The 24,100-nt window shown below is 39.0% G+C and overlaps 1 protein-coding gene across 1 annotated transcript; it reads left to right on the top strand.

Annotated features, from left to right (window-relative positions):
• Positions 1-276: 276 nt before the first annotated feature.
• Positions 277-19,899, top strand: LOC309713279 (integrin beta-3-like). The gene is made up of 15 exons (XM_082544797.1): positions 277-579; positions 1,509-1,594; positions 2,227-2,431; positions 2,570-2,822; positions 4,625-4,787; positions 5,020-5,181; positions 5,283-5,378; positions 6,775-6,864; positions 7,306-7,440; positions 11,152-11,596; positions 15,136-15,358; positions 15,433-15,533; positions 15,665-15,784; positions 18,253-18,419; positions 18,964-19,899. The coding sequence occupies exons 1-15, from the start codon at positions 507-509 to the stop codon at positions 19,030-19,032; spliced, it is 2,388 nt and encodes a 795-aa protein (XP_082400923.1). The 5' UTR covers positions 277-506; the 3' UTR covers positions 19,033-19,899.
• The last annotated feature ends 4,201 nt before the right edge of the window (positions 19,900-24,100 follow it).

Genomic DNA, 24,100 nt, shown 5'->3' with positions numbered 1-24,100 from the left:
AGCGTGCAGTCGGTGTACCTGACGTTCACGGGTATTACTCGGTAAATCCTAATTAAAAACATATGTTTAATATTTCCCACTGTGTTAAAAAAAACAAAAAAACAACCTTCATTTAAGCAGAAACCGATTTTTTTACGTTAAATAATAACATTTAGGCTTTAGATATATTTAATTTATTGGGTTTTTTCCTACGAAACTTACTTTATTAACAGTGTTTCAAAAACGTACTCCATTAATCTGACATATCAGATGACGAAACCTGCCCTTCGCCAACAGAAAACTTCCTAAAGTCGCAATTTTGGATGCTGCGCTTTCCCCGCCCACTATATTTAGTAGTATAATAATGAGAGCTCAGCATGGGGAGTAGAGGGGTGGCTCTGAGACATTTGACTCTATTTGGAGTTGCCTAGATTACAGAGGGTTGTATTTTTTTCTTGCTCGTTTCTCCTCAAACACACACCTCAGCTGACTGGCGAGCTGTGTCCTCTCAGAGAGCCCTCAGCACGATGAGCGCTCTCCAGACGCAGAGGATGTTGTGCGTGTGGGTTTTGTTCTTTGCGGGAATAGCAGCAGTTTGTGGTGAGTTTAACTGTTTTCTGTCTCTTCCTTCCTTTAAGGAACTCTGCTAAGACTTTAAAAAGTGATCATCTGCCAAAAAGTGATTGCCGGTATTTGCCAGAAATGATTACTGGCATTTAAACTGCTGTAATCCATCAAACTTTTGTGAATGATATCAAGTTATTTGAGCCAGAAAGGTAGAAGCTGCAATCAGTTTTTGGCAAATTCTTTATTTATCCGGATAAAAGCCTCATTTTTCAAGAGAGACCTGACCAAGAGGGCAGCAGAAAATACAACAGCTATAACATAACAGTTCTATTAAGGTATTTTAAGTGGCACAAACGACTGGATTGAACATAACGTATAACACAGAGTGGGCACATACATGCAGTCTCACAAGCATGCTCGCAAAACAGAACAGATCTTCGTAAACCATCTTGGTCACTGTTTCCTAGCATTTGGGAATGCAGATGTTTAGTTTACAGTTTTTGAGTTGATCTTTAAAATTGTTTTCTTCATATGTTGGTGCAGTAGTTGAAGCCTATTTCAGTGAAATATAGTCTTATATTCAAGACAACACAGATGCTTGTGCTAGCTTTAGTGAACACAAAGTGCTTGCCACATGCAGCTGATAATTTACTTATCTTAAACCACAATTCACCTTGTGGCTGCAGTCAATGCTTTGTTTTATCACTGCATAACACATGTTCATGTCTGAGACTGGTTTTACTTGGTAATGCATTGCTAGTTTAAGAATGTTTTCTCTGAGCTTCATCTTCCTTGACGAGAAATGACCTAAAATTCTGTTCTGAAGCCAAAAAGTTGAAATCTCTCAGAAAAACAAGAGAATTCACACCCACGTAAAGCAGATGATCCCAAATGTTCCTCTTAGTGAAAGGAACCAATCAGTATCGGTTAAATCAATCTAGTGCTTCTTCTCCTGGTTCCAGGTTCAAATGTCTGCACCTCCAGAGGAGCCAGCACATGCAAGGAGTGTCTGGATGTGCACCCCAGCTGTGCGTGGTGCTCCAAAGAGGTTGGGTCCCTTTTTTCCCCCCACTTCACTTCATTTACAAGCTTAGCTTTCTGCCAACCAGACTGGTACACGGTGGTACAGATCTCTTCATCAGCCAGCTATAATCTGGTTTGGAAGAACACTCTCAGTGGTCTCTGTGGTGAAGCCACTTCTAGTCTTTGACTCCATGCACATTTTAAAATATTTGGGTTTGGATTTGTGAACAAGACAACATGTCTCTTTCAAAGTTAGAAGGACAGAAAATGAAGGGTTTTAACTGCTTCACTGACTCTGAGTAGGATGCTTATGTGAGTGTACGAGGATACAGTCATATTTTCTGGTTCAAACCAATGAGTGCAGTGATTTAATATAGTGAAATTAAGTATGGGAGTCAACATACTTTTTCAGGATGACTTCAGCCTCTACAAGAGAGGAACTGGTTGAACTTCTTTCGGGTGCAAAGTTTATTGAAGTACTAAAAGGAAACATAAGATTAGGCCGTTTTAGACTCCTGGTCCTCCCCGTTCCACTTTACTCTTTAAATCAGTCAGATATGCTCCCCTTTTCTTGAATTTAATTACAACTGGAAATTAATCTACATTCAGATCAACGAGTCTGCTTTTCTCTTTAAAATGTCCTACATCTTTTTTCAGGACTTTGGCCAAGGAGTTGCTGGCCTGTCCCGCTGTGATTTGAAAAGTAATCTGCTGGCAGCGGGCTGTACCACATCAGCCCTGGAGTTTCCAACCAGCAAACTGCAGGTGATCGAGGACCGGCCCCTCAGCAACAAGGCAGCGGGAGCGACGCAAGTTGTCACCCAGATAAAGCCTCAGAAAATACACATCACCCTCAGGCCGGGTGAGCACCTACATATAAGGATATAAGGTTTTTTACACAGTTTCACAGGAAATGAGTGAAACTGTTCTCTCTGAGGGAACGAGAAGAACAGTAAAATCAGGAAGCAGTGTTTAACTATTTCTTCATCTCATTTTCTAGATGATGCTAAACGTTTCACAGTGAAGGTGCGGCAGGTGGAGGACTACCCCGTAGATCTCTACTACTTAATGGATCTCTCCTACTCCATGAATGATGATCTCACCCGCCTGAGGACGCTCGGCAAAGGCCTGGCGGAGGCCATGAACCGCACCACCAGCAACCTGCGCATGGGCTTTGGAGCTTTTGTGGACAAGCCGCTCTCACCTTACATGTACATTTCACCAAAAGAGGCTGTAAAGAACCCCTGCTACAGGTAAATCTAAGATAAAATCATGGGTTTAAACCAGATCTGGTGTTGTTTCCCCATAATGTTTTTTCACGCTTCATATGTCACCACCGGTGTTGATTTCAGTGGTTTCAGTATTTACGTCTGCGTGTGTTAAGTACCTGCATTACGCAGATGATGTCAGTCTTGTGAAGACATATTTAAACACAGCGTTGCTCAGCAATAACGCGAGCAGTCTCGGAGCCTCAGCACTTGTTAAAGGCTCAATGTGGCTCCTAAGTGCTTGGTCAGCTCCTGTGAATCAGCCACAGGTAATCTACTCAGGGAGGAAGAGCATCCCAGTGCCATAAGTGCAGCCAGAGGCTCCTGTGACGTTGATTTGATGGTTCCAGGGTCATTTGCTTTCCCGCTCATGTAAAGTGAGACCCAGACTGTAGGAATGTTTTGATAAAAGATAAGAAAAGTGAAGAATTTATAGTAGGCTGCAGCAGAAAGGGAGAGCGAGAGGAGGGTACGTTCACAGTAAAGAGAGTTTTTTATATGAATTATGAACAAAGGAGAAATCTCTTAAAGGTTTATTGTTTTTTTTTGTTTTTCCTTTTGCCCATGCCAGGTTATTTGATGGCTTTCGGATGACGCTGTAATTTGGTTGTTGGTCAAAAACTGACATGCATGAGACCAACAGTGCCCAGACTTTACCGCTCACAACTCTAGACTTATATACAACTTATAGCATCCACAGTTTTCAAGATATCATTTTCAAATTTTGTGTGATGGTAGATATCAATAAAAGCTCAAGATGATTTAATTTTGTTGAAAATCTTGTCAAGGTCACAACAAATGTCAAAATCAATTAAAAAAAATTGTATTACTCACATGTTTTTAATGGCTCTTCATCAAACTTCACAACTCTATGCTAGCGCTTGGGGGCGAAGATTTGACCTTGACCTTCATTGTTAGCACCTAAGGTTAGCGATAGCTTAAAAAATTTTCAAGAACCCACATTGAATATTACATCATAAGAACGGGCATGGAGAGAACTGTACAACACACATTTTATTGTTTCAATTATGACACCCTACAATTTCACAATGATACCATAAAGTTTGGCAAAATCATACACTGCATGACTATAGCTTAAAATCTCAAGTTTTTGCAGCTTATAGATTCCAGCAAATTCTGCTCCTATTGTATGGGTAAAGATAAATACACCATTTTAGTATGTAATGGTTCAAGGTCGTAGCTCATAGGTCAAAGGTTAGGGTCACTCAGATTAAGAAAAAGCTTTAGTTTCCATTGGATCATCTCCAGACTATTAGTCATTGTAGCACATAAGCATTCTCTATATCTGAGCTTTTTAAAGCATTTTTTTCAATGCAACATTACAGGACTTCACACTGACAGAAAACGATGCTGACATCAGCATATAGCATCAAAGTTTTGGTATAGGCCTTGCCCTTCAGGGGGACTTGCACTCTTAACCGCTCTTGTTTATGTATATATTACTTAACATTAAAATACCAGTGATGTCAAAAATGTGAAAATATAGTTAGCCGGTTTGTAAGGCATAACCAACCAAGAAGACATGTGCAGGTAAACTGCATTTTGTAAAGATTTTGCATTCAATTTCATAACAAAATTGCAGTTGTTCTAATTGAATGACTTCTGAACATGTTTGCTTCTTACATACATATTATATTGTGCATAAACATTGTTCTTGAGGGTGGTGATGGGTGGAGATGTCATCAGTTATTGGAGTTGACAGCACTTTTGGATGAACCCTGATGCTGTCTGTCAAAGTAAACATTTAATTTCTCTTTACTTGGCAGCATTAATACCACCTGTCTGCCACAGTTTGGCTACAAACATGTCTTGTCTCTGACGGAGGAAGTAGGCCGCTTCACGGAGGAGGTGAAGAAGCAGATGGTGTCCAGAAACCGAGATGCCCCGGAGGGAGGCTTTGATGCCATCATCCAGGCTGCTGTGTGCAAGGTGGAGCGGCAGACTGCACGAGCACACACGTTTCCCCTTCTCACAGACATAACTTGAGATTTGGTTTGGCATTCTTTTACTCCTCCGTCACGCACATCTAAGCTCAGAAATATTTAAAGGCTGGGTGGTAAAATTAAGTTAATCAGAAGGAGATTTGCTGTTTGAAAAGAACTGAAAAATTCTTTATTGTTTACTTTCCTCCTTTTCTGTTACCTGGTTTGATGGGAACCAGGAGCAGATCGGCTGGCGTCCAGATGCTTCCCACCTTCTGATCTTCACCTCAGACGCAAAGACTCACGTGGCTCTGGATGGTCGTCTGGCTGGAATCGTGCAGCCCAACGATGGACGATGCCACCTGAACTCTGATAATATGTACAGCAAGTCTACGACCATGGTTAGCGCATATTAAAGCCGAGTATTTGTGTGCACAGACGGCAATGAAGGGAAACCACGTAAGCGGTATGTGCTAACTTCATTGTCCTTTTGTTACCACAGGATTATCCATCTCTTGCTCTGATCACGGAGAAGATGTCAGAGAACAACATCAACCTCATCTTTGCAGTCACCAACCCTGTGGTTGCCCTTTACCAGGTGAGGAGCTCTGCAGTGGACACGATCCCCTTCTGTTACAACATAATTGCTCAAAAAACAAAAAATGCAAACATAAACTAAGCATTTTTTAAAAATGAAAACAAATATCCTCTTTTAATAAGAAGTAGTGTTTTCAGAGAAGTCCACTGAACCTCACTGTTTTTTAAAAAAATGAAACATTCTTGGAAGCTGCATTGGAAATCACTGTTTGCACACTACTCAGACACCGAAGGAGACAAAGTCAGTTTTTCCAAAACTGGAAACACTAGTACATCCAACTGGTGTCAAACAGTATTTTATACATAGTTTTGGCTACTGGATGGAAACTGTTGCATGTCGAGTCAAGTAGCTTTTATGAATACAGCACATTTAAAAACAACAGCAGCTGACCCACAGAACTTCCCAGTAAAGTTAGTATTAGCAGGAAATTACAGGTGAAAACATGGAATCAGTCATAGAGGCTAAGAACAGAAATAAAAAATAAAACAAGAAAATATAATAATTACATAAAATGAGTCCAAACTGATAAATGAAAGAAAAATGTGACTGTAAAGTCACAAAAAGATAACTGGGTACATGCGACTTTCATGCACTAATAACTCGCAACTGAAAAAATCAACCAAACCACAGAAGCTAGCGGAAACAGTGGCTTAATTTCTCTAAATACCCACTATTGGTTTTTCTTTTTGTACTTGCTCTGCCATTTACTCAGAAAACAACTGAAAAAACATACAAATATTTTAGCATTAGTTTTACTTGCAGTATAAATTACTGTTTATAATTTTCAGTAGCATGGTAGCACGGTGGTTAGCAATGTTGCCTCACAGGAAGAAGATCCACCTGGAGCCCTTCTGTGTGGAGTCTGTGGGTTTTCTTTGGATACTCTGGTATCTTGGGCAAAATACTGAACCTTGAGTTGCTTTCTGATGGGTTCATCAGAGTTTGAATGGGTGTAAATGTTAGATAGAAAGCACTTAGACACTTACCATTTACGTGCAGTTGGTGGAGTTTGGTTAAATGGTGATTCTAAAATTGCCCAAAGGTGTGAATGTAAATGTGAATAGTTGTCTGTCTCTTTGTGTTATCCTGTGCAGTCTGTCACATAGCACCCTGTGGTAAGCCTACCACAACCATGAATGGGACAACAAGATGGATGGATAATATAACAGCAATCCATTGGAACAAATTAACTAATGAAAATGTAGTCAAATATAATCTTGACAGTAATGATTTAATATCAAATAATTAGCAATCTTTATTCGGTGGGTATTGGATGGGTGCATTCTATGTTTGCAACTAATGAGATTCAGATGACATTTGCAGCAATCGATAAATGATTAAAAGACTCCCTGATGATGCAGGATTAGAACAGTCTCTCTGTCTGCGTGCGTTGTAGAACTACAGTGAGCTGATTCCTGGCACCACAGTGGGAACGCTGTCCAATGACTCGGGAAATGTTATTCAGCTCATATTAAAGGCGTACAAAGTGAGTGCAACACACACGCACATGCAGACACACACGCTCACACATCCTTGGCGAGACAGTGTTTGAGGGGATGACATGTGCTTGTTGACACACACCCACAGCATGTGAGTCATACGCAGTGTAGAGTCAGAGTCTCGGGAGAAATTCCCCAGTGGCTGAAGTGTGAAGCTGACCAAATGTAGGAGGCTGTTGGCTGGGTTTCATTATTTATGTTGAATGTGAGTTTATTATGCAGGTGAATGAGCTGAAAAGTAATTCTAGCTGTTTGCGCTGCAATATACACTCAAATATAAAGTCATTAGAGAAGTCAGTAAGATGTCGTGTATAATTTGCTATGAGTTACTTGTTTGACTCATATTTAAGCGGAGGAAATGACCCGTCTTGAAAACCACCTGCTATGTGTGCGTGTTTGTGTTTCCTGCTTTTTTCTGTTGCCGTCAGAAAATTCGTTCCAAGGTGGAACTGGAGCTGCAAGGCGTCCCAGAGGAACTGTCTCTTTCCTTCAACGCCACCTGCCTGAATGGAGAGGTCATTCCTGGCTTCAAATCCTGCTCTGGGCTCAAAATAGGAGATACGGTTAGTTCTTCTAGACTTTGCACTGCAACTACAAGGTTTGGCTTCATATTACAGAGACGTGGCTGTACGTCTATCTGTGGTCAGTACAGCAAAATCACCACAGTATGAGTTGGAGTGGAGTTCCCATTTTCATATTTTTACTTTTGGACTCTTATAAGGCAGCTCTGGTCTTTACCATGTTCTAAATCTCACTAAATCTCATCTCATTAGATGAACAGCAACACATGATTAATGAACAAAAACAGAAGTTGTGTGTAAAAAACTAAGCACGCCCCATGATTCATTAGTTTGTATCATCATGACCACCTCCTTAATTGAGATTTTCAAGCCTTCATTCATGTAGCGCTTTGTTAAGGTGTCCCCCCCCCACAGCATTTCTAAGCCATACTGCCATGTTCTGTTTAGAGAGGCCTGGAGAAAGAGGCCTTTTCCTGGAAAAAGTTCCAAACACGTCATACTTGGTCAGTCTTTTTCTAATTTTACTGTCACAAACTTTAACATTTAACATGCTAAAAGAGGCCTGTAGAGTCTGAGTTGTGTTTTTTACAGTTTCTCTGAGTACTGGACGTTCCAACAGTCCATTCCTGGGGAGACTGGTAACTGCTTGAATGTTTGCTATTTATAAATCATCTTTCTCATTGTAGAATAATGGATTATATATTGTTTGGAAATCACACATAACTGAATGCGCCAGACCAACAAACTACACAAACCACTGATTATCAGTTTATTAAATTAAATTTAATTCAGTTTTACTTATATGTCGCCAAATTACAACAACAGTCGCCTCAAGACACCTTATACTGTAAGGCTCTACAATAATCCAAAAAAATCAGAGAAAGCTCCCAACAATCATATGACCCCCATATGAGCGAGAGCTTTGGCAACAGTGGGAAGGAAAAACTCCCTTTTAACAGGAAGAAACCTCCAGTACAGGCAGCGCGGCCATCTGCCAAAGTGAAAATGAATTCGACCTGGCTGTTATATACCCTGTTGCTATGGAAACAGTAAGGGTGTACATGTCTGTGATGGTTCTCCAGCTCATCGTAGTCTAAGGAGCTTGGAAAGAAAAGCGTCTGGACTTCTTTAAGTTGCTTGAAGACGTTTCACCTCTTAAGAAGCTTCTTCAGTTCTAGGGTCAAATGGTGGAGAGTCCCAGATTTAAGCCCTATGGGCGTGTCCCCCATAGGGACCCCTAATGATTCTCTACCTAATGACACGAGCCAAGGTGTGAAAATAGGTGTAGGACACAATCAGCCAAGGTTTCAGGTGAACTCATTGTGAAACCTAGCCCCACCCTATCATGTGATTTCCTGAGGGCAGAAGGCCGAGGATGTGAGTGGGCGTTAGCCCGCACATGGGCGTACATGGTTTTTCATACACTGCTTCTCCATTTTGGTTTCGTTTTTGCCACATAACTAATAACACAGTGTTATATTTGATTGATTGATTGATTGATTGATTGATTGATTGAATCTTTATTTTGAACATGTTGAAAAAGTATAAAAAAAAAAAAATAGAATTAAAAGAGACAAATGAACAAAGCAAACAAAAGGAAATTCAAATACGGTGCAATCAGGGAACAATAGAGAATGTGGAGTGATTTGTGGTCCAGAATGTGTTTTACTTTACTCAAGATTGAGACACTTCTTGAAATTTTGTTATGTATATGATTTATATGAGACTTCCAGTTTAATTTATCATCTATAATCACACCAAGAAACTTATGTTCAAGTACTCTTTCAATTTCCACACCATCTACATGAATCTGCACTTGTGCATTTCTAAGGGAATTCCCAAATAAGATAATTTTAGTTTTACTTAGATTTAGCGATAGTTTGTTCCTGTTAAACCATTTTTTAATTTTGCACATTTCTGAAGTAATTGTATCCAGCAGCTCCTTTAGATTCCCCCCAGAACAAAAAATATTTGTGTCATCTGCAAATAATACTAATTTTAATATATCAGATGCCTTACAAATATCATTTATATAAATAATAAATAATTTTGGACCCAGTACAGAGCCTTGTGGAACACCACAAGCAATGTCCAAGCATGATGAGGAATGGACACCCAGCTTCACAAATTGTTTCCGGTCACTTAAATAATTTTTCACCCATTGCAGTACAACCCCCCTAATCCCATACCGTTCCAGTTTATTAATTAATATGTCATGATTGATTGTGTCGAATGCTTTCTTGAGATCCAGAAATACTCCAGCTGCATACTGTTTCTGATCTATAGCATTCGTAATCTCCTCAATTGATTCGATTAATGCCAGAGATGTTGATCTTTTTGATCTGAATCCATATTGACTGTCAGAGAGTAATTTATATTTATCATGTGTTGCTGTTCATCAGAACTTATATTCAAATCATTTTAGGACCTGCTAAGGACTTTGTATTGTGTTCTCATGTGTAAAATCTTAGAATTGAAAGAGGGTGAACTTTTTCCCATTACTGTAAACAGTAATACTCATGATCTACTCATAATACTCACAATACTTATGATCTTTATCAACAGTTATATAAAATAGTTCAAATAAATGCAACTGGGTAGACCTTGTTTAGGTGGTCAGCATGAGTTAGTAATGGCTGGCCAATGCTTGTTCAGTGATATTTTGACTAAATGGAGTATTACATATAAAGCTAGTTATATATTCAGATTAATACTGCACTTTTTCTACAATGTAGTCACAACATGAGTAACCAAAGAAAGGTGGCCCAAAAACTTTACCCACATAAAAGAAGATTTAGGATTAATAAGGTAGATTCTGAATTACCACAGAAAGGGGAGAAAGGCAGTAATCTGACTGTGATCTTTATCTACAGGTGTTAACCATAACCTCTGTCGCACCTAGTTGACTGTACATGGTTGTTTCCTTGCTTTATTTGTTTCAGATAAGGATGTACAGTGATCGTGATTGTTTACATACTCACACTCAGGAAAACATCCTTCATGAGACTAATTAACTTACTTTCAGTGTAGTTTTTTTTTGTTACTGTAATTATTTAAAGAAGGACACAGTCGCCTAAACACATTTAGTTTTTTCAAGGAATATTTTAACAATTCATATTTAAAAGATTCTGCTTGTACTCAGAATATAACCCATCTCGAGAGACCATTGTTCCCTATAAACAAAAATAACAAATTAGTTCCATATGGGTCTTTTTTTTTGGTATGTTTCCATTTCCCTTATTTCTTCTATCTGAGTTGGATTTTCCCTTTTTCTCATAGTGTCAAGGAGTAAAAGATGGAAAAACAAATGACAGTCTCTAACTTTATTTTTTATTCTTCATGTTTTTTTGTCTTAAGATCCTTTTTTAAATAGTTCTCTTTGTTAGTTTTGCATTTTTCTTTATCTAAGCGTCTATGGCTATTTTTCTTTGTCTTTCTTCACTCCAGGTGACATTTTCTGGCCTCTACACATTTCTTTCTCTTTACCTCAGCTGGTATTATTATTTCCATATATGGCCATCTCTCCAGATGTAGTAACTCCCCACATTTACCAGATCTGGCATGCAACACTGAATGAACAATTACTTTGACTAAATACATTTGGAGGCATTCCTTGTGTTACATCTGCTTTGTGCTGTTTTCTCTGACAGCGATTAGATAATGCTGAGTCTGGATGCCATAAAAAAAAAAGAAACAAGTAAAAATTAGTATAAGTGTCTCCTTTTTTCTTTACGCTTCTGTGCTCTTTGGCAGGTCTCTTTCAGTGTGGAGGCTCGTGCTCGTGGTTGCCCATCCAAAAAAAAGAAAACCTTTATCATCAAACCTGTGGGCTTCAAGGATGCCCTCTCCATCACTGTCACCTTTGAGTGCGACTGCAAGTGCCAGGCCAAAGCCCAGCCTGATAGCCCCAAATGTAGCAACGGCAATGGCACCTTTGAGTGTGGCATATGCCTGTGCCACCCAGGTCGCTTAGGACCACATTGCGAATGTGCCGAAGGCGATTACAACCCCATGGCGCAGGATCGCTGCAGTGGACCTGCAGGATCCAGAGGACCTCAGTCGGCTATCTGCAGCGGCCGCGGAGACTGCGTGTGTGGCCAGTGCGTGTGCCACAGCAGTGACTTTGGGAAAGTGTGGGGAAAGCTGTGTGAGTGTGATGACTTCAACTGCCTGCGCTACAAGGGAGAACTCTGCTCGGGTAAGGCCTCATGAGTTACAGTAAGAAAGACATGCAGGCTTCTTGTGTATTTACTTTGCTTTAGGATTTTAAATGAATGAGTATTAATCAGTGATGTGCTTAATGGTCAACAGTTTAGTCAACAGGCTGTAGCTCAGGAGGTAGAGCAGGTCATCTACTGAGTGGAAGGTTGGTGGTTCATTCCCTGGCTCCTCCAGTCTGCATGTCAAGTATACTTGGGCATGATACTAACCCCAAGTTGCTCTTCGATGCACCCATCAGAGTATGAATGTATTTAGAAAGCACTATGTAAAGAGAAAGTGATTGTGAGAACGGGTGTGATTTGGTGAATGTTGTATAGAGCGCTTTGAGTACTCCGGGAGAGTAGAAAAATGCTATATAAGAATCAGTCCATTTACAAAAAATATTAAGACAGTCTAATATAGTCTGTTATTCCCTATAAATATTCAATTTCCTGCTGTAGATATCTTTAATTATTAACCAGTATTTGCTTTTTAAAGGAAGACTAGAAATGGGAGTAGCTCTGTTCAAGGATTAACTTCAAAATGGTGCATTGGGGTTTAGTGAGGGCAGCAAGTAGTGCAGGAGAGATTGTATGTGCTGGACTTTTTTTCTATTATTATTTTTGGCCGGCCACAGTGGTCTGTGAAGTTGCTGGCAAACAACTGAGATATACCCAGCCAAGAGATAGCCCAACCTTAGCTGTTCCCCCCCGAAAGCTGTAGTGGGTCGAAATGACCCACTGACTTCTATCTTGATTTTTCTGTATGGTTGTGGTAGAGTTTTGTAGAATGCGCGCACTTTTATAGCTGAGGTCGTTTGTCCCTTTCACCACACTGACTTGCCACCCACCTCATCTGGGAAGAATTATATACAGTAAAAACTCTCCCCTCTGGATATGGGCTACATTCACAATAAACATCTGGTTTGGTGTATGTGCACTACGTGTGAGTGTCAGCTCAGGTTATATGTTTGTGTCATCCAAACCTTTTGTACTAAAGAATTTGAAGGGATTCATGAACACACAACAAAACATACTGATGGTGATTTTCTTCTACGCAAGAGATTTTGTGTCTTTGTTGTGGTTGAGATTTTCAAACAGTGAGGTGAGGTTATCACTTTACTTTTTATTACTTTCAATGTTTTAGTGCTTTTAAATAAAAACCATGCTGCTGTGTCAAAACCATGAAAGTATCAGAATGACATCACATGCTGTCATGTAAAAAATGCCTACATGTTCAAGAAAAACTATTATGCACGTGAGACTAAGCATCATTGGGTTTGCTGGCAAGACATTTTGGCTCATGTTAGAATAGAGGTAATGGTAAAAAAATAAAAAAGTTTATTGCTTTAGAAGTTTGATGAAATGATCAATCTCGTGTCATTAATGCAGTGCTTGCGTGTTGTTAATTCCAAACCCCATTAATGAGGACCCGATTAGTAAAAATCCAACATGTAATCAGTTTTTGCCACTTTCCCTTAAACTAAACCCAACATTACCAGCATTTAATGTCTTTACTATTTCATTTGAATGCTTTGATAAGATCGGTGAGGTGTTTTTTATGACTGTCTGTTGCAGTCTTGTAACAGCAACAAAGTAAGAATAAAGTTTTCTTTGTTTTTTTTAACGTTCTTACTATTGTTCGCAGCTAGCTTAGCATAAACACTGAACGCAGGGGGAAATGTTATCCAAGTGCAGAGATCACAAACTTACTTAAAAACTTACTGTTTTATTTTTCCCATTTTTAATTTGTGCCAAAAGAAAATTAAAAACAACAGCTGCAAGGATAACCAGGCTAGCTTTATTTCTTTGCTTTTTGCTAACAAGGAAGCTAAGCTAACTAAGCTAATTGACCCTGAACGCCACATCTGGTGAACAGCTTTCACAATGTTACATTACATTTTTATATATTCTGTTTAGTTTAATTTAGTTTCCAGCATGGGTTCAATCAGTTCAGTTTCGTTTTTATAGTTCAGTTCTGTTTCTTGGTTTGTTTTTGTTTTGTTTTTAATTATATGACAGATATTTTGATACAAATGCAACTTTTCATATCATGTAGACATAGTGTTATTACACTTATGCACTAGTACCTCCTGATGCTATTTAGGTTGAATTTATTTGCTAAGCAGCTTGTATTAGGTAGTTTTTAAGTAGAGCTCATATGCCACTAAAAACTATCCACATCCATCTCAGCCGGTCTCACAAGGAAATGTTTTCCTGTGCACCCCAAAGTCCATAGAGTAACATGAAAATACCTTTATTCTTACTCATTGGCTAGTGTGGTGTAATGACGCTAAAAATAAACTCATGTTTGGCCAAGAGGGAGAGTACTGGAAATGTTCAGAGACTATGTGTGTGCAGAACACACATAGTCTTCTGTTGTCTTGAAATATCTTATTCAGTGTGTGGACCATTGTATTTTCCTCCACAGAATGATCTAATTAAAAGCTAGAGGTCTTGTGGCCATGTGATAATGACAGTTTATCCGTGGATCATCCTTTATCCAGTTAGACTGTGCCAAGCAGCTTCCTGTGTCATTGTTTATCTGGGCATTGTTTTTTGTGGTGGAAAGCCACAATGTTTTTGCCCCGTCTCTCTTACTGGCATGTACACTCACATTCACACAGAGTTTCGTGGAATAACAAAAAGACAATGTGTACAAATTTGCTCAGATATGCGCTTCATCACGCAGCCAAATATAAAAGCAATGCAGTCACCGCAGACAAACAGTGAAATAGGTTTTTAACCTCTAGCAGTTTAATATTCCGCTTCTGGTTTCCAGTGTTTCCAGTGTAAAGTCATGAACTTACAGGACCACTGAATGTCTGCAAGAAATAATACTTATTTTTAACTAGCTACAATTAAAAAGTCTTCTAATTGTTGGGTTTTTGCTGGATTATTGTGGCATCTTTTGTTGGAATTTAGTGCTTTATAAATAAAACTGAATTGAATTAAACCTTTAAATTTAATTTGGGTTAGATTTCTGGCTATTATTATTGCCATGAAATGCTAGCTTGACTTCAGCATGGCTGTAGATGCTGGGTTTGAAGTGTTTGAAGGCTAAGCAACATGGTAAATCTTTTTCAAGGTACAGAGAAGAGCCCGTAAATAGGGCAAAAAGAATTGTATGACACAGGTTTGTGGTTAGTTCAGTCATAACCATTTAATAAGCAGTGGCCAGCCATTACTAACTCATGCTGACCACCTAAAAAAGGACTACCCAATTGCATTTATTTTAAATTTGAGAGTTTGTAAAGGTACCTTACGCCCAGCAGATTATAAAATGGTACATAACATTAATTTCTTTAATAATAAAGTCATGAAAATAATGAGCATGTGTATAAGCTTTTGTCAAAACTTGCAACAAAATAAATATGTTTGTGTAAGACAGTGTGTAAACTATGTGATGCCAAATGATTGACGTTACAACCATCCCAGATGCCAAAAGCGTCCTTCTTCCCCAACTCGTGCTGCGCCCTCTTTTTCACATAAAATTTCTTGTCATATTGTCCTCCTCTTGTTTTTTGTTTATTCTCAGGGCACGGTGTCTGTAACTGTGGCTTCTGCCAGTGCGCACCAGACTGGCAGGGTGAGAACTGTAACTGCTCCAGACGTACAGACACTTGTATGTCCAGCCTGGGCCTCCTGTGCAGCGGGAGGGGTCAGTGCGTGTGCGGAGCCTGCGAGTGCACGCAACCAGGTGCCTACGGAGCCACGTGTGACAAGTGTCCCACCTGCCCCGACGCCTGTACCATGAAGAAGTGAGTTTACATACAGAGATATTCAATTTAGCTCCTTTAAATCAACTGATTGTTGATATTTTACATTTTAACAGGGAGTGTGTGGAGTGTAAGCACTTCAAGAGGGGCAAACTGATTGAGGACAAAACCTGCTCTCGAATCTGCAAGGATGAGATTGTTCTTGTGGATGAATTAGGTGAGATGATTTGTATTTTGGCACTGCTGGTTAATGTTAATAATAATTCCATAAATGCACAAGGTGTAACAATCCATTAAAGGGGTCATTTTGTCTAACTTGTAATGTAACGTCAACATTTTTCCACACAGAGCTCCATGACACAAATGCGGTGAATTGCACCTACAAAGATGAGAACGATTGCGTGGAGCGTTTTCAGTATTATGAAGATGCCAGTGGCAAATCCATCCTCTTTGTTGTCAAAGAGCCAGGTAAGAAACATTAAGTGCTTTGCCGGTGTTAGCTTCTTTAAAATGTCCATTATAGCTGGGTATGGTTGTTTTAAGTATGTGATTAGGTTTTTTGTTAAAAATGTTTTCATAGTGACTCCCCCCCATGGTTTACTGTGGCAAACTTGCGTCTTCACTCATGTTAGTGTATGACTGTGAGTACACGTGCAACTATTTGCCTGCGCCACTGTGTACGTGTTGTACGTGCATGAAAGGGAGTAATCTGATTCCATTCCCTAGCCAGTCAATAGATTCATCTCTACTTTTAATTGCTAATTTAATGTAATTTAATATTATGGGTTATAAATATGAATCTGTTGCTTTTTTTACCAGATGTAATCAACACAAATGCTGAATAGATGAGGATAAACCTGCAATAACAATCTTTCACCATCATCTGCATTTTTTAAATTTCTGGCAAAACTTTTTAGTGCTTTGTGTTCACCCAACTACAAGCTGTCACTTCCCCGATGCCTGCTCTCTCACTTGTTAAGTGGCCAAATAGAAAAAGTGTGGGGCAGTAAAATAGCTTTCTGCCCTCAGAGAAAATCTGTACTTGGGTCTACTTTTAATGAATGTGTGTGTTTAATTTAAGCACAACTGGGTATCAGAGAAATACACCACAATTTGCCTTGAACACGGGGCACCCTGCCGTGTCAAAGAGGGCTGTAAATAGCTGCCCAGCTCCTCTGGGAACATGCTGACTATACATATCGCAGAGAGAAAGCCCTCTCGTGCTCTCCTCTTGAGGATATGGAAGAAAATAAGTAACCAAAAGAACAGCGAAGGAAATGTGAAGCTGTATCACTCACCCTTCAAAGCTGTCTAAGCTTTAAAAAAAAAATCGAGACAACATAAGAAAAAGTTGGTAAATCACATTAATCAATAGTGTCAGCCAAGACTGATTTCCATGTAGACTTTGATGGGCTATGAGCATTAAAGGGTCGGCTGAAGAGCAGGAAGTAGAGCTAATTTATAATGATAGAAGGAGGAAGATGAGAGCAGCTTTGATGTTGGCTGTAAAAGTTCGCCCTCGTTGCTTTGGTTGCCCAACACCGCTTTTCACGTGCATATGTGCATGTAACCACACGCCACACAGATATACCGACATTATGAGGAACCCATAGAGCATTACAGCTCTAGGAGCATTCTTACTGTTTAACACGTTGGCATCTTTCGCCTCATCATTTGGTTGTCCGGTGTATACATGCGTACCACATATTTATTCACTGCAGCACCATAACACTTTTTTAATGACAAAACTTCATAGTAGGCTTGCATCAGATTGCATTAAAAATAAAAAGTTCAAGCTAAATATCACACTGAGACTCATCTGGTGACCAGAAAATAAGTTAATAATGATGTATGGATGCTTTATTCATCCTCAGGGAGAAATTCACATAATGCTGATGCTTTCTACGTGTGATTAGTATTAATTCATTACACATTTTTGAGAAGCTTAAGAAAAAACTTTAAAATGTCATTTTCTTTATGCTGAGAACTCTAAATTTAGGACCATATGGGGGTGGTTGAATAATATTTGATTACCTCATATCTGTCATCACATTTTGGCTCAAATATTTTTCAGTTCATCAGCTTTTTTGATTGAGTCACATACGCTTTAATTGACCAAGTAGACCGCAGTGGAAAAATAAAGATCTAGAAGTTTCTCATGTGAAATAACTCATACTGTAGGAACTTCTGCAGACCTTTTTTGGAGCAAGATTGCACTCTGGGGACTAATTAAGCCTCAAAACTTGTAGCCAAAACATTAGTGAACTACTGTAAGAGATTGTGAGAGATATAAAAGACACTTTTGCTCCTCAAATTCCCAAACCTTACAAGCAACTTAAACTTTCGCAGTCCCTCTACTTGACTGTAAAACTTGGGGGAATTATTGAAGAGAAATTAGTCATGCGAACAAGGCTAGCAAATGTGATGAGTTGTTCCACTTTTGAAGTGGTTCATGTCCGTGACTCTTTGAAGGAGCGTAATGCCCGTCATTGTGCGACATTGTGCAAATCAGAGTACTGGAGAGTTTTGCCTGACCGCAGTGAGGGAGGAGAGGATTGTGGCCTTGCTGTAAGATGTTACCGTTTTCCACTTTGGGCCATCTTCCACTCTTCTCTCTGGTCTTTAACATCCTGTTCAGGACTGTTACGCTTCCCTTGTTCTCTTCCGTCACTTAAAAACCTGATGGCAATTAGAAAACTGTCAGCCATGCTAAAAAGAACCATGCTATTAAGTTTAAAGCTGTACATCTGCCTTTATAACAGGCGTTATAACCGCTGACTCTGAAAACTCACTGCAGTTAGTAGGGGACTACGTTGCGATATTAGCGAGATTAAATCAATAAGAACCAGAGATGAAACACAGTTATAAAATCATTTCCTCTGGCCTGACCTCTGGCTTATCTGCTCATTCCTTTATCACTTCCTCCTTCTGTTTAGACTGCCCCAAGGGTCCAGACATTTTGGTAGTGCTTCTGTCAGTGGCAGGAGCCATTTTGTTCCTGGGCTTGGCCGCTCTGCTTATCTGGAAGCTGCTGGTTACCATCCACGACAGACGGGAGTTTGCCAAATTTGAGGAAGAACGCGCTCGCGCCAAGTGGGAAACAGTAAGTGAACGGACTCTGAAGTAGTGAATTGGGAAACTGCAAGTGCAGCATTTGTTTAATATTATCATAGAAAGCACTGAGGATTCAATGCAGTCTTTGCACACACTCAAGTATGCAAACATGCCTGCACCTTCCTATACACACATACTCACACACACACACACAAAGAGCCCACACACGCAGTGTCTTGCTCCCGTTGTCTGAAGATGTTTTTTATTATTTCTGTTACATGCTGTTACTACCAACAGAACAAAAAAGCAGCCAACGGAAGGGCTGGGTTTAAATTAGCCAGCGCTAATCAGCCTTTACTGGTAATAAGCCTGTTTGTGGCCTAAAGAACACAACTAAATCCCACAGGCCTCAAACCACAAGGAATCACAGTAGGTTTAAGTTGCTCACAAGTAACACAAAACCACACACTCAAGTTAGCATGTCTGCTTAAATGATGACATGAAATAGCTGTTTTAAATGTGGACTTTTCTATTGTGTCATTACCATAAACCGCCCCTTGACTCGTATCTCCTCGTGTGTGTTTGACTAACAGGGGCACAATCCTCTTTACAAGGGAGCGACATCAACCTTTACGAACATCACATACAGAGGAAAAGACTGACGCTACTGAACAAAGCTGAAGAATAAAGGATGGAAATAATGCACTTCGACAATCCTCTCTGAGAAGGCAGCGAATCATGTGCAGGCCTCTACTGTCACGCAATAACTAATAATTATTTGCTTGTAAATATGTAGAAATCATTCCGAGGAGACATTTTATCAGGGATTTGAGACAAAACACCCACCTGTACTACGATGTTAGATAAGGTGTTTGTTTTTTTGTTTTGAATGAGAATTGTTTTGTTGTGCAGCCCATAATAAAGGTTTAGATCTCCAAAAGCAGCTTTTTGTCCATCCGTTGAGAGCCCACTGAAATCGTAAAAGTTGAAATCAAGAGCACAAAATTTAACGAGAAGCACAAAGAGAGTGCAAACCTTCACCGAGGCACTTTTAAGGGGATAGTTTTGTGTTTTGTGCATATTAATTTTGTTATCTTTGTTCTTTTTAATCGTACTTTAAGATGTTTGCAGTTTATAACACATTTTGGGGTCAATATGAAAATGTGAAATGTGAAAGTGAGGTCATATGTGACAGGATAGTTGGATGCAGATGTTAAGGTGATATTTAGAAACCCCATATACCAGTATTTTATCCTAAATGTTGCCAATACAAGGATAGTCATTTGGATGAGTAACGAAACGTTTCACCCACTGAAAACGCTACATCTAGATGAACAGAATCAACTTTTGAAGCTAGTTATTTTATGAAAGTTTCATCTTATTTGACCTTGAAGAAGTCAAATAAGATCAGAAATCCCAATATATCATCATATGTCATTTCCTATATACCTATATGTTGTAAATACAGACAATGGTAGTAAGAAACATCGTTGTAAATAGCTCTACATAGCATTATTACCACTTTGACCTTAAGATCACTCTGTCGAGCTTTAAGGTAATGTCAGAAGTCAAAAAGAGGTTTAAGTCTTCAGATATGGTACTCTCTATATGTTGACCATAAACACCACACTTGTAAGAATCATAGTTTCTAACAGAGGTGTGGACTCGAGTCACATGACTTGGACTCGAGTCAGACTCGAGTCATTAATTTTATGACTTTAGACTTGACTTGAAAAAATGTTCTAAGACTTGTGACTTGACTTGGACTTTTACACCAATGACTTGGGACTTGAATTGGACTTGAACCGGTTTACTTGAAAAGACTTGATATTTTACCCCAAATATAAAATTTAACACGCATATTATATAGAGATTGAAAATGTGACGTCATTCACGGGTAGAACCGCAAAGGATTCTGGGAACTCGTGGCAAGAAGTACTAGCGCACGCAGGCTTTCAATTAAAATCAGTTACACAGCGATAAAAAGAAACACAAAAATGTCAAGAAGCTGTTGTATTATTAACTGCAATAGCCGGTCGCATGACAGCCACGGGAAGCCGACGGGTAAAGAGATCGGTTGTTATCGGATTACGACGTTTAAGAGAAATTGTTCAGCCATGTTTCCGAAGTGACAAACAGGCGATGGATGGCCTGGATTGCAGCCATTCAAAGATCAAATATAACGTCCCAGAACCCTCCAGCTCACAGGTTAGTCTGCTCCAAGCATTTACACAAAGGTCAGTCTGCTGTTGTAGTTAATGCGTCATTTTCATAACATAATTGGTGATATAGGTTACAAGCAAGTCTGGCGCTGAACAGAAATTGTGGCGCTATGCTCCTTTGTTTATTGTGCATAAATAGTGAATTGTCCTGACACAATATTGCGTTTCGCTTCTGTTATTATGGTACATTGACAAAAACATATACTTTTATTCACAGGATAAAACAGGTTTTTTGTATCACTAATTGCCCAGTACGATTACAGCATACAGTATTATTGTCACTGCTACATTTCTGTGATGCTACCAGAAATTATTTCCACTACTAATTAATTACCGTTGAGCTCAAAGGTCCTATTAATAAACGGTTAAGGAATGTGTATTTATGACGACGATTTGTGAGACTGGTAAACTTATGATACGTACGATGGTCTTTCGTTCTACACGGTGCGTTTCAAGGTCCTGCACCCATCCGTCGGTAAACTGTACCTGGGCTTGTTGCAGTGACCTGAAGTTACTAAACTTCATGAGTGTGTGCACTCACTCCAAGAACCGTATGATTATAAATATGCATATAAATGTGCTACGATGAGATAGCTGACTTCATCTAACTAGCAAATGTTGTCCAGGCTACGTTGGTGATGCAGTTTTTTTTTAATGTGTATGATATTTTTGTCATGCGATTTTAAAGCTGGTCCTACAACCACATCCAAGAATAACATGCAGCTTATCTCAGAACTGTCGGTGAAAATTATTCTTGGAGCTAGGTTTAATTGAGCTGCATTCTAAAGAGGTGCAATTTCACAATTTGTGTATATTTTCTAAGTTCACTATTTTGTCATGTGTTGAGAAAAACACAGATTTAAAAATTACATGGTCTAATATTTACATTTAGCATAACTGCAACATGCTTTTTTTCGTTTTTTTTAATGACTCGAAAGGACTTGAAATTCAAAATTTCAGACTTGTGACTTGACTCGGACTTTTACACCAGTGACTTGAGACTCGACTCTGACTTGCCTGACATTACTTGAGACTTGACTTGAGACTTGAGGATAAAGACTTGAGACTTACTTGAGACTTGCAAAACAATGACTTGGTCCCACCTCTGGTTTCTAATTTATAAAACGGATTTGTCAATTTTCCACCAATAAATCATTACATTGACAAATTTTACACCCCTACAAAGCTTGATCAGAATGCATTCAAAACTTTTCTAGCAATCATGTTTACAGAAAAAGATGCACCCAAGCGCTACCAACAACATAACCTTTTTGGCAGAGGCAATAAGAATATATTTAATATTTGAGAAGTGCTATATACTTCCCAGTGTAAAGGTAGTCAGGCATTCAAACATAACATCAACATTAACATTGAATAGAAAACTCTTGGCAGCAAAGGAAATGTTTTGCTTATTAAAATAAAACCAAAAGGATCCACATGACTGCATATCACTGTGGCAAAATGATAAAAATTATATTTTAAAAAGTAATATGGGTGAACTCAGTTCCTATAAGCCAGTAGAGGGCACAGAATTTCCTGTTTGTGACACCCAGTGGAAAACCACAAAGATAAACTGCCATCATGTGGTTTGGAGTAAATTGAAAATTTCTAGTGCGTTAATATCATTTTCTTTGAAGATATGAAACATGATTTTTTTAGTTATTCTTTATAATACACTGGATGTTATAACCACATAATTTGAGACATTAAAGTTAAAGCATGGTGTTTAAAGAAAAGAAAAAGTCTACTATACTAAGTCTAGTCTACTAAGTCAACTATAGGTCAGTGGGGCTTGTGTGCTCACAGCACTCGTGATTATTGTATTAACGATATCCATTCTCATTAATATTGTAATATTGATTCAAAAGTAGAAAAAAAACTGTCTGAAACCACCCTTTGAGAACACTGACTAACTCCTGCTGAGTTTATGTTTTGAATGTTAAAAATGTGATGAATGAAAAACACATAAAACAGACAATCAGAGATCTGCTTTTCTGCAAAATACATTTGATTTACAGTCGATCGTGTAACCCTTTAATTAGTCTTTATTAAAATATTGTCCATGAGCCCATTTTGCTGTACACTCAGTCTGTGCATGCATCAGCTTAAAAGGATAATATTTTCTTTTTTTATGATAATAATTATGATAAACCTTTTATCATAATTATTAGTGTAATTAAGTCATCCTCAACTCTCTCTTGGCTGTGCAGGATTTTTTGAATGCAGCGCACTACTCGCATCTCCTGGACTTAAACTGCAGGTTTAATTTGCTCGTTTGTGTGCACAGTACAGTTCATCAGCTCAACGGAACACAATATGGAGACACAGAGAAAGAAAATAGGTAAAAAACACGTCCCAGCTCACTGGCTCTGACAAAGCCAGTAAAGCTATTTAGCTCCACCAAGTGGAAGAAAGAGAAAACAACCTGTGAGGTGGTTAAAAAAAAGATTAATAGAATGAAACTAATTCACATGTAGAGATATGACGTCAAGCTGGCCTTATTAAATTTAAGCCTCCGTTAGAGTACATCCCACAGCACAGACTGTAGATAAAAGATGGATGTATACACCATCATGTCACCTGTTGTCTTTGGACTATGCATTTCAAAGCCTCAACTTTAGCATTTTGGCCCGTAACCAGGTTTGGGGGGTTAAATGCTAAGCTATCAGCTAAGGTTATCGAGCATGGTTAGCAAGGTGCATCAATGAAAGCACAGTTGCATTTTCATTTTTTAACATTTCTGGCTTTGTTTTTCACCTCTGGAGGTTAATGCTTCATTTTGATCAGTTGCTTTCCAAAGTTTTCTCAGATGGCCCCAGTAGTCATTCTGTCTGCCCAGCAGAAGATCTGTGCTCCGCAATTTAAGGAAACACTGGTTTAAATCAAACCACAGGTTTGGTTTAAACTACAACTTAAAATAGAGTAACGCTAATAAAAAATCAAAAGCCCCTCAGTGTTCACATTAGTGTTTGTGCAGTTTGAAGGTATGTTAACACAATGCCACAATTTTCCCAGGAGTGGATATCCCACCAAAGGTTAGACCATGCCATGCTCAGTGACATTACCAAAAACCCAAGAGATACACCTCGGACTCTACAGGCCTTGGACAGCATGTTAAATGTTAAAGTTCATGAAAGGGGGAAAAAAAGTTCATAAAGCACAATTAGAAAAAGACTAATAAAGTATTGCTCTTTTGGAAGTGCTGTTAGAAAAAAGTGTCTTCTGTCTAAAAAGATCATGCCAGCACAGCTTAGGTTTGCAAAGCTGCATCTGAACAAACCACCAGACTTCTGGAACAATGTCCTTTGGAGCAACAAGACCATAATGGAAATATTTGATCATGATGTACAGCACTACATTTGGTGAAAACCAAACACAACATATCAGCGCAGAAAGTTCATACCATGTGGGAGCACAGTGATGGAAGGGTGATGATTTGGGATTGTTTTGCAGTAGAAGGGTCTGGACACTTTGGAATCATTGAGTCAACCATTAACTCTTCCGTAAA

The sequence above is a fragment of the Aulonocara stuartgranti genome, assembly GCF_965226115.1.
Source record: "Aulonocara stuartgranti genome assembly, chromosome: 8".
In the NCBI taxonomy this organism is placed as follows: Eukaryota; Metazoa; Chordata; class Actinopteri; order Cichliformes; family Cichlidae; genus Aulonocara; species Aulonocara stuartgranti.
Note: the sequence above shows the minus strand (reverse complement) of the source record. Positions and strands in the feature narration are given on the sequence as shown.

Bases quoted from the DNA above. Each gene is read 5' to 3' on its own strand.
- LOC309713279 (XM_082544797.1), top strand. From the start codon at position 507: ATGAGCGCTCTCCAGACGCAGAGGATGTTGTGCGTGTGGGTTTTGTTC. The intron at 2,823-4,624 runs GTAAATCTAAGA...TTTACTTGGCAG, and splicing joins GTAAAGAACCCCTGCTACAG to CATTAATACCACCTGTCTGC. The intron at 11,597-15,135 runs GTAAGGCCTCAT...GTTTATTCTCAG, and splicing joins CAAGGGAGAACTCTGCTCGG to GGCACGGTGTCTGTAACTGT.